Source organism: Ovis canadensis, chromosome 17 (genome assembly GCF_042477335.2).
Source record: "Ovis canadensis isolate MfBH-ARS-UI-01 breed Bighorn chromosome 17, ARS-UI_OviCan_v2, whole genome shotgun sequence".
In the NCBI taxonomy this organism is placed as follows: Eukaryota; Metazoa; Chordata; class Mammalia; order Artiodactyla; family Bovidae; genus Ovis; species Ovis canadensis.
In genome coordinates this window covers 45,107,543-45,122,338 of record NC_091261.1, presented here as the reverse complement: position 1 = coordinate 45,122,338, position 14,796 = coordinate 45,107,543, and the positions used below count along the sequence as shown (strand labels likewise).

Below are 14,796 nucleotides of genomic sequence, written 5' to 3'. Positions count from 1 at the left end.
TCAATTCCAAGGAATATCCTGATTTCGAAATTTTAAATATGAAAAAAGTTTGTATTTAAGAAATAGAAGAAAGACATTATATGGGAGAATAAGATGATCTATTATGATTTATAAAACTTAAGGCTACCATATAAAAATACTTGATATATTGTTCTATGACTAGAGTATTAAAGAGATGGTTAAATATATGGAAAAATGAAAAGATTAAGTGTTCTGTTAAAAGCTGACTGATATATTCTGTGAAGTATTAGAGAATCTGTGATATTAATAACTGTTTTCTTATATAGCTGTTTCTGCACTTAAAGTCCTGAATTGATTTCCATTTGGAGTGGTCAGGGGAAAAATAAGTTCTGAGCCAGCTTTCATTGAAAATGAAAATTCCAGGCTTAGTAACATTTTGAAAAGGGCTCTGACTGTTAGAGTAATGGTCAGGAAATGGGGTAGCGTCTTTTGCAGTATTTCCAGATTTCAGGTAACTTGAGTGAATTCATGACACTGAACACTATAGAAGAAATTTTTGTAGGCATCATTCTGTAAATGACACTTTTCAACGAGGGTTATAAATTTTTAAATGTGATTTTATAGCAGTATTTGGGCTTCCCAGGTGGCTCAGTGGTAAAGGATCCACCTACCAATGCAGGAGACATAGTAGACGTGAGTTTGATCCCTGGGTTGGGAAGATCCCTAGAGGAGGCAATGGCGACCCACTCCAGTATTCTTGTCTGAAAAATTCCATGGACAGAAGAGCCTGGCAGGCTGTAGTCTATGGGTTCACAAAGAGTCTGGCATGACTGAGCATGCCTGCATGCACATGGTGGTATTTAAAATTTCATACAATCATAAAATTTTGTAGCTAAGAAAGTTCTTAGAAATCGTCTAGTTCAGTTCAGTTCAGTTGCTCAGTCGTGTCCGACTCTTTGCGACCCCATCAGTCGCAGCACGCCAGGCCTCCCTGTCTATCACCATCTCCCAGAGTTCACTCAAACTCACGTCCATTGAGTCGGTGATGCCAACAAGCCATCTCATCCTCTGTTGTCCCCTTTTCCTCCTGCCCCCAATCCCTCCCAGCATCAGGGTCTTTTCCAACGAGGCAGCTCTTCGCATGAGGTGGCCAAAGTACTGCAGTTTCAGCTTTAGCATGATTCCTTCCAAAGAAATCCCAGGGCTGATCTCCTTTAGAATGGATTGGTTGGATCTCCTTGCAGTCCAAGGGACTCTCAGGAGTCTTCTCCAACACCACAGTTCAAAAGCATCAATTCTTTGGCGCTCAGCTTTCTTCACAGTCCAATTCTCGCATCCATACATGACCACTGGAAACACCATAGCCTTGACTAGATGGACCTTTATTGGCAAAGTAATGTCTCTGATTTTCAATATGCTATCTAGGTTGGTCATAACTTTTCTTCCAAGGAGTAAGCGTCTTTTAATTTCATGGCTGCAGTCACTATCTGCAGTGATTTTAGAGCCCCAAAAGATGAAGTCTGACACTGTTTCCCCTTCTATTTCCCATGAAGTGATGGGACCAGATGCCATGATCTTCATTTTCTGAATGTTGAGCTTTAAGCCAACTTTTTCACTCTCCTCTTTCACTGTCATCAAGAGGCTTTTTAGTTCCTCTTCACTTTCTGCCATAAGGGTGGTGTCATCTGCATATCTGAGGTGATTGATATTTCTCCCGGCAATCTTGATTCCAGCTTGTGTTTCTTCCAGTCCAGCGTTTCTCATGATATACTCTGCATATAAGTTCAATAAGCAGGGTGACAGTATACAGCCTTGACGGACTCCTTTTCCTATTTGGAACCAGTCTGTTGTTCCATGTACAGTTCTCACTGTTGCTTCCTGACCTGCATACAGGTTTCTCAAGAGGCAGGTCAAGTGGTCTGGTATTCCCATCTCTTTCAGAATTTTCCACAGTGTATTGTGATCCACACAGTCCAAGGCTTTGGCATAGTCAATAAAGCAGAAATAGATGTTTTTCTGGAACTCTCTTGCTTCTTCCATGATCCAGCGGATTTTGGCAATTTGATCTCTGTTTCCTCTGCCTTTTCTAAAACCAGCTTTAACATCAGAAAGTTCACGGTTCACGTATTGCTGAAGCCTGGCTTGGAGAATTTTGAGCATTGCTTTACTACTATGTGAGATGAGTTCATTTGTGCAGTAGTTTGAGCATTCTTTGGTGTTGCCTTTCTTTGGGATTGGAATGAAAACTGACCTTTTCCAGTCCTGTGGCCACTGCTGAGTTTTCCCAATTTGCTGGCATATTGAGTGCAGCACTTTCACAGCATCATCTTTGAGGATTTGAAACAGCTCAACTGGAATTCCATCACCTCCACTAGCTTTGTTCGTAGTGATGCTCTCTAAGGCCCACTTGACTTCACATTCCAGGATGTCTGGCTCTAGATGAGTGATCACACCATCGTGATTATCTTGGTTATGAAGATCATTTTTGTCCAGTTCTTCCATGTATTCTTGCCACCTCTTCTTAATATCTTCTGCTTCTGTTAGGTCCATGCCATTTCTGTCCTTTATTGAGCCCATCTTTGCATGAAATGTTCCCTTGGTATCTCGAATCTTCAAGAGATCTCTAGTCTTTCCCATTCTGTTGTTTTCCTCTATTTCTTAGCATTGATTGCTGAGGAAGGGTTTCTTATCTCTTCTTGGTATTCTTTGGAATTCTGCATTCAGATGCTTATATCTTTCCTTTTCTCCTTTGGTTTTCACTTCCCTTGTTTTCATAGCTATTTCTATGGCCTCCCCAGACAGCCATTTTGCTTTTTTGCATTTCTTTTCCATGGGGATGATCTTGACCCCTGTCTCCTGTACAGTTTCAGGAACCTCATTCCATAGTTCATCAGGCACTCTATCTATCAGATTTAGTCCCTTAAATCTATTTCTCACTTCTACTGTATAATCATAAGGGATTTGATTTAGGTCATACCTGAGTGGTCTAGCAGTTTTCCCTACTTTCTTCAATTAAGTCTGAATTTGGCAATAAGAAGCTCATGATCTGAGCCACAGTCAGCTCCTGGTCTTGTTTTTGCTGACTGTATAGAGCTTCTCCATCTTTGGCTGCAAAGAATACAATCAATCTGATTTGGTGTTGACCATCTGGTGATGTCCATGTGTAGAGTCTTCTCTTGTGTTGTTGGAAGTGGGTGTTTGCTGTGACCAATGCATTTGTTTAGCAAAATTCTATTAGCCTTTGCCCTGCTTCATTCCATATTCCAAGGCCAAACTTGCCTGTTACTCCAGGTGTTTCTTGACTTCCTACTTTTGCATTCCAGTCCCCTATAATGAAAAGGACATCTTTTTTGGGTGTTAGTTCTAAAAGGTCTTGTAGGTCTTCATAGAACCGTTCAACTTCAGCTTCTTCAGTGTTACTGGTTGGGGCACAGACTTGGATTACTGTAATATTGAATGGTTTACCTTGGAAACAAACAGAGTTCAATCTGTCTTTTTTGAGATTGCATCCAAGTACTGCATTTCAGACTCTTTTGTCGACCATGATGGCTACTCCATTTCTTCTAAGGGATCCTGCCCACAGTAATAGATATAATGGTCATCTGAGTTAAATTCACCCATTCCAGTCCATTTTAGTTCACTGATTGCTAGAATGTTGACATTCACTCTTGCCATCTCCCGTTTGACCACTTCCAATTTGCCTTGATTCAGGGACCTAACATTCCAGGTTCCTATGCAATATTGCTCTTCACAGCATTGGACCTTACTTCTATTACCAGTCACATTCACAACTGGGTATAGTTTTTGCTTTGGCTCCATCCCTTCATTCTTTCTGGAGTTATTTCTCCATTGATCTCCAGTAGTATATTGGGCACCTACTGACCTGGGGAGTTCTCTTTCAGTATCCTATCATTTTGCCTTTTCATACTGTACATGGGGTTCTCAAGGCAAGAATACTGAAGTGGTTTGCCGTTTCCTTCTCTAGTGGACCACATTCTCTCAGAGGTCTGACAGAAATCATCTAGTACAATCTTTTAGTTCTTAGATGGAATCGAAGCCCTTAGAATTTAAGAGAAGAAGTGCATAACTCCTTTGTGGCCTAGACAAGGCTAGAGCTCATGTCCTCTAATTTAGTGCTCATCGGATGATAATACTACTACCTCTTAGACTCTCAGGATTTGGGATAGAAAAGATAGGTTCATATCATGGTAAAACTTTTCATGTATCTAAATATTTAATGAGTTTTTTTAATGTAAGAAACTCTAGCAATAACAACTTATTAAATACTTTTAACTATTATTACTTTGTATATCTCTTTCAAGTTGCTAAATTCATTGCATATTTCCTGGTATGCAGTTTTTTTGTAATTTATACTTCATCACCTCATAGTTTTTACATTGTTGAACTTTTAATATTAAACAGAACTGCTGAAAGAAGCAGAGTAAAAGAAGAAATGGAACATGTGTAACTGATTTCTTATTTTAAGAGTTTTATGAAGTATAGCAGATTTCTATGAATATTTTGTATTTTGCATTTTGTCTAAGCATTGTGGCTGAGTACTATAGAATGGATTAAAGGTAAGACTTTGCTTAGAGAGATGGCCTGATGCAGCATTTTACTAGGAATTGGGACTTATTTCTTGTTGTTCTAGGACATGTTAAGTCTCCTGTGGCTATCTTGGTTTTAAAATGAAAATTTGCTTGCCTTTTGCATGCAGCAAGAAAATTACCATAAGTAATGCTTATGTTCAGGGCAGTATATGTCTGTCTATCCTTCCTTGGGTCTTTTTCACACCTAAATATTGACCTTGAAAGTATGGGAGGTAGATTATAAGAAACAAATTCAGATGCCTGCCATTTGGGATTCTTTATGACATTTGAAAATTACACTAGAAAAAAATTTTGAAATATAAATTGGATATATCAACTGTTGGTCTATAATTTAAAGATCATATGAAGGGACGATAGGGGATTTTATTTTACTAAAGAAGTTAAAAGGAAATACATAATAATTTTTGTGAAATTTTTACTATTGAAAAATAAAATCAATGTAATATTAACATCATGGTGGTGAGATTTCTTGAAGATGAGGGTTAGCAATGTTTTCTGAAACAGGCTAGTTCATAAATATTTTTTGCTTTCTTTGGCCATACAGTTTCTGTTGGAGCTATTCACCTCTTTTGCTACCATGCAAAAGGAGCTACGGAGAATATGTAATCGAATAAAAAACAGTTGGCTGGCCAGATTTAGACTGTGGCTGTAGTTTCTTGACCTGTTTAAGATGTCATAAAGTCTCTTCAGTGCATGGCACTGTGACTTTTGAAGGGGGGTAATTTGGGAAAGGGGCTTGACTCCTGAAGGGAAAAGAAAATTAATGTCTTGGAAAAGTCTAATTTTAGTACTTTCTGTAGCTGAACATTTTTTTCCATAGTTGTGTTGCCTTTATCTCTAGCAGATAATAAAGTTTTAAGATCATTTCATTATGTTAGTGATTACACATTTATTCTTAAACTTGAAGTTGGTTTTCATTTCCTAGGATGTCAGTTTTATGGATTTTGTTTCCTACTGCAGCTTTGAAAGTCAGCCAAGAATATTTCTCAGTCCATAAAACATTTTCACTATGCTATTCTCCAACTAGTTCTCAATGATCTGTGGAAATAAAGGGCAAAGGCAGCATGAGAAATGAGAATCCAAAGAATTCCCTTCACCTCATCTTCAGCATTAATTATAGCTCCCAGTTTCTCTATAAATAACAAATTGGACCAGTATTATACCTTTCTGTTTAGAGGCATTCTACTAGAGGTATCAATACCTTTCTGAATTGCTAATATTTTTATTGAAATGAATGAATTAAATAACTTAGATGTTCTATGTTACCAACAGAAACTAACAGAATTTTGAAACTAGAAGGACCTGTATACTATCTAATTTAATTCCCTTATTCGTATATGTCAATAATTAAGACACCCTCAAGGGAACGGTAACATCTTTATCCTCTTACCTCAGGTGTCCAGCACAGTGTCTAACAGAGAAGCAGCCAGACATTTAATTTTTGAATAAGGAAATGTAGGCTTACAGAAACTAGAGTTTAAGTTCAATCAGCTGGTGGTTAGCAGAATCTGATTTCACCATATGTTAGTGTCATTTATGAACTGATTTTACTTTAAAATTAAACACCGAGACAGTCTTTTGGAGTTCTGTCACTTGCATTATTTTCATAGAAGCATCATCATCCTTATTATAAAGATTATTTGTAAGCTGTGGAATACATTCACTTGTCAAAGAGCTCCAAAAAGAATTAATGAAGTGCTAACTGTTGTGTTTTTCTCAAAAAATTCAATAGTTTTTGCACACAGTAACTCTAAAAGTGAGTCTGGACTCAAAACTTTGTCAGTTGTGCTCAGGGTACAGAAACGATAAATGTTCTTTTCAACGTAGCTGATAGCAACAGTATTCAAATCTAACAGAGGATGACAACATAGATACTTAACTACAGTGAGAAAACATTTTGAAAGACTATGGACGTCCTGAGTATACTAATTAATTTTGTAGAGAGATCACCGTGTTACCCTCTGCCAGAAGGCCATTCAGTCACACAGTGTAGGGGAATCAAATTGAGTCTTTTCTCATGCATTCAAGTCATTGGGTTCCAAATCCTGTGTGTCTATAATCACACTTAAAGTATTATAAATGAAGATCCTGAATCAATATCCACCTACCCACTATACCCCTACACCTCCTAACCCCCACAAAAAAAAAAAGGTTCATTTAGAAGACTCAAAAAGAGGATAGAAGTAACAGATGATGAGAACTTCTTTTGATATCAATCTGAGAAACCAAGGATGTGGAGATTTTCTTTTCATTCAGTTTCAAGCACTTCTACATTTGAGCAGTCTTACAGTATATTGGTTTTTTCCCATTTTAGAAGGTTTGCAATTTTTTAAAAAGTCATTTTTAAATTATAAAAATATCTGAGCAGTATAAAGATCTCCTTATCTGGAAATTTTTGCTATTCAAAATATATTGTGCCTTGAGGACTCTGAGGAGCCAAAGTCTCACTGCATTTGAACAGCTAGTATATAGTTAAGACTAAAATGTGAAGAAGTCTCATTACAGTGTATAGTAATTTCCTTCTAATACATCTTGTATAAACAAAGTATTTCTTACTAGTTTATTTATTAGGCTCACTTTTGGGGGCATCCTTATGAAGGGCTCAAGAGGAGTAGTTGTTATCTTAAACTTAATCTTAGCCAAAAGGCCGAAAAGCAGTTGAGTTTTTACCTTAGCATTATGTTAGTGGTTTTCATGGAAAAGTTTAAGGAAGTTTTATACTTTCTACCATGTTTTAAGTAAAGCTAAGTAAGGAACTGACAATATGTATCTGCTGACCTGTTTTAACTTCTGAAAATCTTTAATCATACATCATGTTCATGTTTTATTTCAGTAACATTTATGTGCCACGCGTTCCTTTTTCAGTTTAACTGGTTAAAATAACTTGTAAAAGGTTATACACATCGCCAGTCACCAAGGTACAGTGGTGAGAATAGTTATAAGAATTATTATTATAATTATCTGTTGATCTTTTCTTTGCACTAAGTATTATGCTAGATCTTTTATACATTTTATTTAATTTTGAGAGTGCTATGGGTCTTTCCATGTTTGAGACAACCGAGGCTCAGAGAAGTATCTCTTACACAAGATTACACAAAAAGAAAAGTGGTAAAGCTGGCAATTGAACACAAGCTTACTGAGTATCATCGTGGTTTAGTTGTTAAGTCGTGTCCAACTCTTGTGACTGCATGGACTGTGGCCTGCCAGGCTCCTCTGTCCATGGGATTCTCCAGGCAAGAATACTAGAGTGGGTTGCCATTTTCTTCTCCAGGAGATCTTCCCAACCCAGGGATCATACCTGGGTCTCCTACATTGCAGGCAGATTTTTTACCGACTGAGCTATGAGGGAAGATTTCACTAAGTATCACATCTTAGCTCTTTTCCAAATTCAAAGAAACCTTCCCAATAAGTACTGATCAGTGAAGATTTTATTGGAGTGATTTGTAAAACTTTATATTATATACTTATTTATTATAATCACTGTAAAATTTTAGTTTTCCTTGTCACCATTTCTAGATCTGTGGCATTTAAGAAAATGACACGTTTATAAGCATTTTTTCTGCTTCAGTTTTTAGCTTGTTGTGAGAAAAATGTTTGAACTTACATATGTTAATTTTCCTTATTTTCCTTTTGTTGGATTATGTTTATAACAGCAGCATACGGAGGGCCAAGATTGTGAAAAATTACCTTCAAAAAATTGCTTTGAGGGTAAATTGAGTCAAAACTATAGAAGTGTAAGGAGCAAAACTATACAAATGTAATGCCTATGTTAGCTTGGAATTTTTACTGGGAAATCATGGCAAAATGAAAATATACATACTTTTATGTCATTCTCTGTGTTAACAGTTTATACAAAGCTGCAGTTATTCAGAGCACATGCAGCTTACACAGCTCTTGGACAGCTGAGGAAGATAACTCATTATATTAATATATGTCTGTCTGCTTTTATAGGGTATGTTGTTAATCTAAAGTAATTTATTTACTATTAGGTTCAAACTGAATATTGACCATAATATGACAGCATAGATATCCTATAGTGGTCAGCTGGAATATTCAAGGCATTATTGATTTTTGATATTCCTTATCTTGGATTTTGGTGTCGGACATTAATTTGGGGAAATTCTCAGTCATTATCACTTCAAATATGCTCTACTCTGTCTTCTCTTTTTGGTATTTTAGATATACATATATTACATATTTTGTTGTCCACAGTTCTTGGATATTCTTTTTCTGTTTTTTTTTTTTTGTTTTGTTTTTCATTGTTTTCTTTAGTTCAGTTTTCTCTTTGCTTTTCCATTTTGAATGTTTCTGTTCACTTAAACAGAGATTATTTCCTCAGCCCTGTGTAATCGACCAATGAACCCAAAAAGGGAATTCTTTTTTTCTGTTACAGTGTTACATCTCAGCATTTCTCTTTGAGCCTTAGAATTTCCATCTCTCTGCTTATGTTGCCCTTTTCTTGCATGTCATCTGCTTTGTCCACTAGAGCCCTTAGCATATTAGTCATAGTTTTAAAAAATTACTGATCTGATAATTCTAGCATTCTTGCTGATTTTCTGGTTCTGATGCTAACTCAGTTTCTTCCAGCTTTGTTGGTTTGCCTTTTATTCTGCCTTACAGTTTTTTTCTTGATAGACATGGTTTACTGGGTAAAAGGAACTGTGGCAAGTAGGCCTTTAGTAGTGTAGTAGTAAGTGAGCACACAGTGAGAAGGTGTCAGTTACCAGCCAGAGGAAGAGTTCTCACCTGACCATGCTGGCCTCTTGATCTTGGACTTACCAGCCTCCAGAGTGTGATAAATGCAGTTTTATTGTTTATAAACCACCTAGTCTGTGGTATTTTGTTATAGCAGCTTGAACGGGTTAGGGTACTTGGGTCTTACATTTCTGAGGGGTCAAAAAGAATTGTTAATTTTTCAGTTTATAGAGCTTTTTACTTGTTAGGAGGGAGTTAAGACTTCTAAGATTCTGACCAATACTGCCCAGTTAGGGCTACCCTGATAGCTCAGTTGATAAAGAATCTGCCTGCAATACAGGAGACCCCCAGTTTGATTCCCGGGTCAGGAAGATCTACTGGAGAAAGGATAGGCTACCCACTCCAGTGTTCTGGCCTAGAGAATTCCATGGACTATATACTATATACAGTATATACTATACTGTGTATATACTATACTGTATATACTATGTATACTGTATATACAGTATACTGTATATACTATATTATATACTGTATATACTATAGTGTGTACTATATACTATACTATATAGTATATCTACTATACTATATATATAGTAGTATAGAGTATATATATAGTAGTATATATACACTACTATATATATATACTACTATATATACTACTATATATATACACACTACTATATATATACTATATACTACTATATATATACTCATACTATATATATACACTATATAGCATACTGTATATACTATATACTATACTATATATTATATACATATACTATGTATACTGTATATAGTATACTATATATACTATACTATATATACTGTATATATAGTATATATACAGTGTGTAGTAGATATACTGTATATAGTCTAGTATATAGTATACTGTACTATATACTAGACTATATACTAGACTATACTATATATAGTATGTATATACTATATATATATGTACTATATATAGACTATATATACTATATAGTCCACGGGGTCGCAAGGAGTAGGATACCACTGAGCAACTTTCAGTTTCACTGCCCAGTTCTAACCTGTTTTCTATATTGTAGCCACTGTGATCCTCAGAAACATAAATCTGATCTTGTCATGTCTCTACTTGAAACTTCCTATTGGATAATAAAGCCTTTGTCATACACCCTTGGTTTATCTTTCTCTGCTGATCTTTTACATTTTTACATTAATGCTGCTGCTGCTGCTAAGTTGCTTCAGTCGTGTCCGACTCTGTGCGACCCCATAGACAGCAGCCCACCAGGCTCCCCCGTCCTTGGGATTCTCCAGGCAAGAACACTGGAGTGGGTTGCCATTTCCTTCTCCAATGCATGAAAGGAAAAGTGAAAGTGAAGTCGCTCAGTCATGTCTGACTCTTGGAGACCCCATGGACTGCAGCTTGCCAGACTCCTCCGTCCATGCTGTGCTATTCTGAAGTGGTTTCCATTTTCAGTGTTCTCCCTCTTCCCTCTATTTTTTGACTGTCTGATCCCCACTCATTTCTTTTAGGTTGTAGGTTAGAAACCATTTCCTCTGGACAGCTCACCTTGACTCTCCCAGGACCTGATCCTGTGACCTTCCATAGCACCTTGTAGCGTAGTACCACAACTAATTATTAGCAAAATTAGATATAATTATAGGCCTCAGATGTAATCAGTTGCCATTTTTAAATATTTATATGCTTGTCGTCATCATGCAGGAGCCCTAGAGCTTTTGCTAGCAATGTTCCTATCTAACATTTGGATAAGTTTTATCATGGAGCATTTTTGGAAGGATCAGATCAGCAGATTCATACACCTGCCAATTGTTTACTTGCAGGAATTAGTGCTAACTAAAACAAATCTCACTGGCTTCTCTGATTCTCCTTGCTTGCTCGCAAAGTTTTTTGGCACTGGGAAAGACCATTTCATAAATTGACAGTGTAATTTATATAATAATCTGAAAGAACCAACCATTTAATTGATAGTAATGATTTATATAAGAGCCTTATGTGTTTGATTAGTGTGAATTAGAGGCTGTTCTCCTGTGTGTCAAGTTTTGGAACTTGTAATGCATGCTGAGATTTAAATTCTTCTGTTTAGAGATCCTGATTACTTTATTACTAAATGTATTATGTGATGATTGTATGAACATTAAGGTGTACTTGCTGTCATGCTAAGACAAGAGTATGGGGCGTGGTTTTCTGCCCTCTTGCCCTCCTCTCCCACTCGGAACTGCATCTGGTTGAATTTATACATTTAATATATTTACAGTGTTGTTTCACTCTATAATTGTCCACGCAAATGTTTATTGTGTATTTCTCAGTTCTAAACAGATTTTAGTAAATTCCAGCTAGTGCTAATGAGAATTATTATTTTGAGACTTTGATTGTGTAGTATCAGGATTTTGTTCACTATTAAGACCTGTTGGGTTTACTTCTTAAGAATTAGATATTCAGTTTTTTTTTTTGTGATCAAAGGAAATGACATTAAAGTATAGTTTCTCCAGGAATAGCTTTGTAATTGACCTAGAACATGAACAAAAGCAACAAAATAAAATGCTTTTTTTGCCTGCCTCTCCAGATAAGTGTATTGTGGTGACTCCTTATCTGCTGATATGTTTAAATATACTCTTAATATTTATGAAAATATCAAGATAGGTCAAAAATACCCCAGTTGTTATATGTTTGTAAGGAGTTTTCTGTCTCATGAAAGCTCTGAACTTCATGTGAGAATGGATCTGTATCTTACTCATTTGTTTATTCCCAATTCTTGTCAGTTTAATTGCCATATAAAATGTAAATATCGATTAAGTAATTATGTATTTGATGAACCTTTAAAAAATAATCTCATATCTTACTTCCCAGATCTTTTATATTTGATGCTTTTTAGCATTTCATTCTTAGGGAGAAAATAATCATGGTTGATGATGGAGGAAAAGAAATTATTTCAATCTAGTTAGTTCTTGAATATGATAATTCAACAAGTAATGAATTCTGAAGCATGCATTTCATAATTTGAAAAAGACATAATGTTTCTTGGTACAGAATATATAGTCTTTTTAAGATAGTAGAGTGTTTGGGGATAGGTAAATAGATTTTTTAAAACTGTGTTTTTAAAAATCAGTTCTTCAGGTGCTGGGAATGTAGCTGATCGTGTCTTGGCTCAGCTCTTGACGGAAATGGATGGCATTGAACAGTTAAAGAATGTGACAGTTTTGGCAGCTACCAATCGTCCAGATAGGATAGACAAGGTAAGGAAAGAAGGCTGTGTGGGTGTTGTATAATCAAGAACTGGATCATTTGATTATATTGGGTTCTTTTCTTTTTTTTCTGTCAAACTACTTTTTAATCAGTTTGTCATTTAGAGGATATTGAAAGATCTTAAACTAAAGGAAATGAAGAGAACAGAGAAAAAGTTTTGTTTATGTTTTATTGCTTATGGTTTGGTATTAATGAAACTCCTTTATTATCCCTTGAGTTTCTTCTCCCTCATTGTTGCATTAAACTCTCAATATAGTTCCCTATGGTATTGAAGTTCTGAAATTCTTTTTGTGTTTCATCTGATTTATTTTGAGAAGTTTTTTTTTAATATTTTCATTCATATTAGGATAAAATTCTGGATATTCACTAAGTAGTTAGACTCAAGTTATTTTCAACAGTTTTCTAGAGGTCCTGACCTACCAATTGCTCTCAGAGTAAATAGAATCAAAATGATAATGAGTTTTATTTCTCTTAAGAAGTTACTTAGATTATACCATTAAATTAAGCTATATAGGTGCAAAATTAATACTATCTAGCTGATGCGAAGAGCTGACTCATTTGAAAAGACCCTGATGCTGGGAAAGATTGAGGCAGGAGGAGAAGGGGACGACAGAGGATGAGATGGTTTGATGGCATTACCAACTCAATGGACATGAGTTTGGGTGAACTCCAGGAGTTGGTGATGGACGGGGAGGCCTGGCATGCTACAGTTCATGGGGTCACAGTCGGAAATGACTGAGAGACTGAACTGAACTGATTGCTACCACTATTTTTCCCCCAAGTCATGTTTTAACAAATGAGTTCACTTAAATTTTAAGAGCCTAATTTATACTTAATGTATAATTTTTTAACAAGGGTCTAAATTGAGTGTAAAAATTTACTCCCAGGGCATCAACCAGTTTATCAGCTTTTGTTAATGTTATTGCCTCATGTACATGACCTTATAAACTTTTTCCTCCTTGTGCACATATATACAGACTTTCAGTTTTAAATATGGGATTTAAAAAAATCATCTTTTTGAAAATATGAAGGTAGGTTTTATATGGGAAGAAAGCCTTGCTTTCATTCAGTTTGGTATTTTGCTGTGTTATGAAGTCCTTTGGTTGAATGCAGATGAGAAAGCTTTGAACCTTAATAAATTAAATTGTTCCCTTCCTGATTCAGTGTTTTATAAGAAGCTGGTTGAGTTATGAACATCTGTAGGATCTGGGTTCATACCCAGGCATTTTTCATGTCTGTTAAAAAAGATAGGACTATATCTTAACAAGAATTATAGAAAGTGCTAAAAGATACCTTAAAGATGACCTAATCCAACCTTTTGGTTTCAGTGACTCTAGAAGAATCATCTTTTTCCTGGTAAATACATATTGTATTTTATGATCTTTATCTCCTAGTTACTGTGGCTAATAAGCTTGAAAATTTTCTTAGATTTCTTTCCCTGTAGTGTCTAATCTAACGGCCCTCTTTGATATTTTAGTGTTGTATGTCTTGATGTTAGACACATTTCTTGAAGTAGGATTTGGGGCTTACTGTAAACTTCTTGGGTTCTTCTAAATCAAGCTATATGACTGAGCTTGATTAACGCATGTATTAAGTTTGTCTTACTGTGTAACAAGTTACCTCAAATTTAACAGCTTCACACAATATTTATTACTATTTCTTTAGGTAAGTCAAAATCTGGGCATGGCAGATGCTCAGGAATTACAAACACTCTTAATATCTTAATTTAAGTATGTTCATCTAAGATTAGTTTGGTAAAAATGTTGTATTTCTAAATTTTAAAAAATGCATCAAAGTATATACATATGTGTGTGTATATGATGCATGCTCAGGAACTCAACAAGTTGTTGGCCAACTGTGTTCTTGTCCTTAGTTGGTATTCCTCACCTAATTGTGGCTACATTCAATTCTTGTGATTGTAGACCTAAGAACTAAGTTTCCTTTCTAGCTGTCACCTAGGAACCACTCTCAGCCCCTTGAGACTTGCATGGCCCCTTCAGTTGTCCCAAGATAGCAATGGAGACTCTCCATCATATTTTATCTGTCTTATGCTTTAAATTTCTATTGCCAGAAAAAGCCTAATTAGTGTCATTTTAAGTCACACCTGATCAAGTTAGGTCCATCAAGGAAAGTCTCTTCACCTTCTAGTCAGCTGGTTCAGGACCGTTTTACATTGGCAAAGCCCTTCACAATAGCATCTTGACTGAGCTAGAATTCTTCCTGCCACAGTACTCTTCAGCTTCTTCTCCAGACCCTATGTGAGTTCTCTTCTGGGCA

The 14,796-nt window shown here is 35.9% G+C and overlaps 1 protein-coding gene across 1 annotated transcript in view; it reads left to right on the top strand.

Annotated features, from left to right (window-relative positions):
- Positions 1–14,796, top strand: part of AFG2A (AFG2 AAA ATPase homolog A) — a 350,811-nt gene that overhangs the window by 116,632 nt on the left and 219,383 nt on the right. Inside the window, exon 15 of the mRNA XM_069557480.1 lies at positions 12,383–12,509. Coding sequence (XP_069413581.1) covers positions 12,383–12,509 — 127 coding nt within the window. The remainder of the gene's footprint in view (positions 1–12,382; positions 12,510–14,796) is intronic.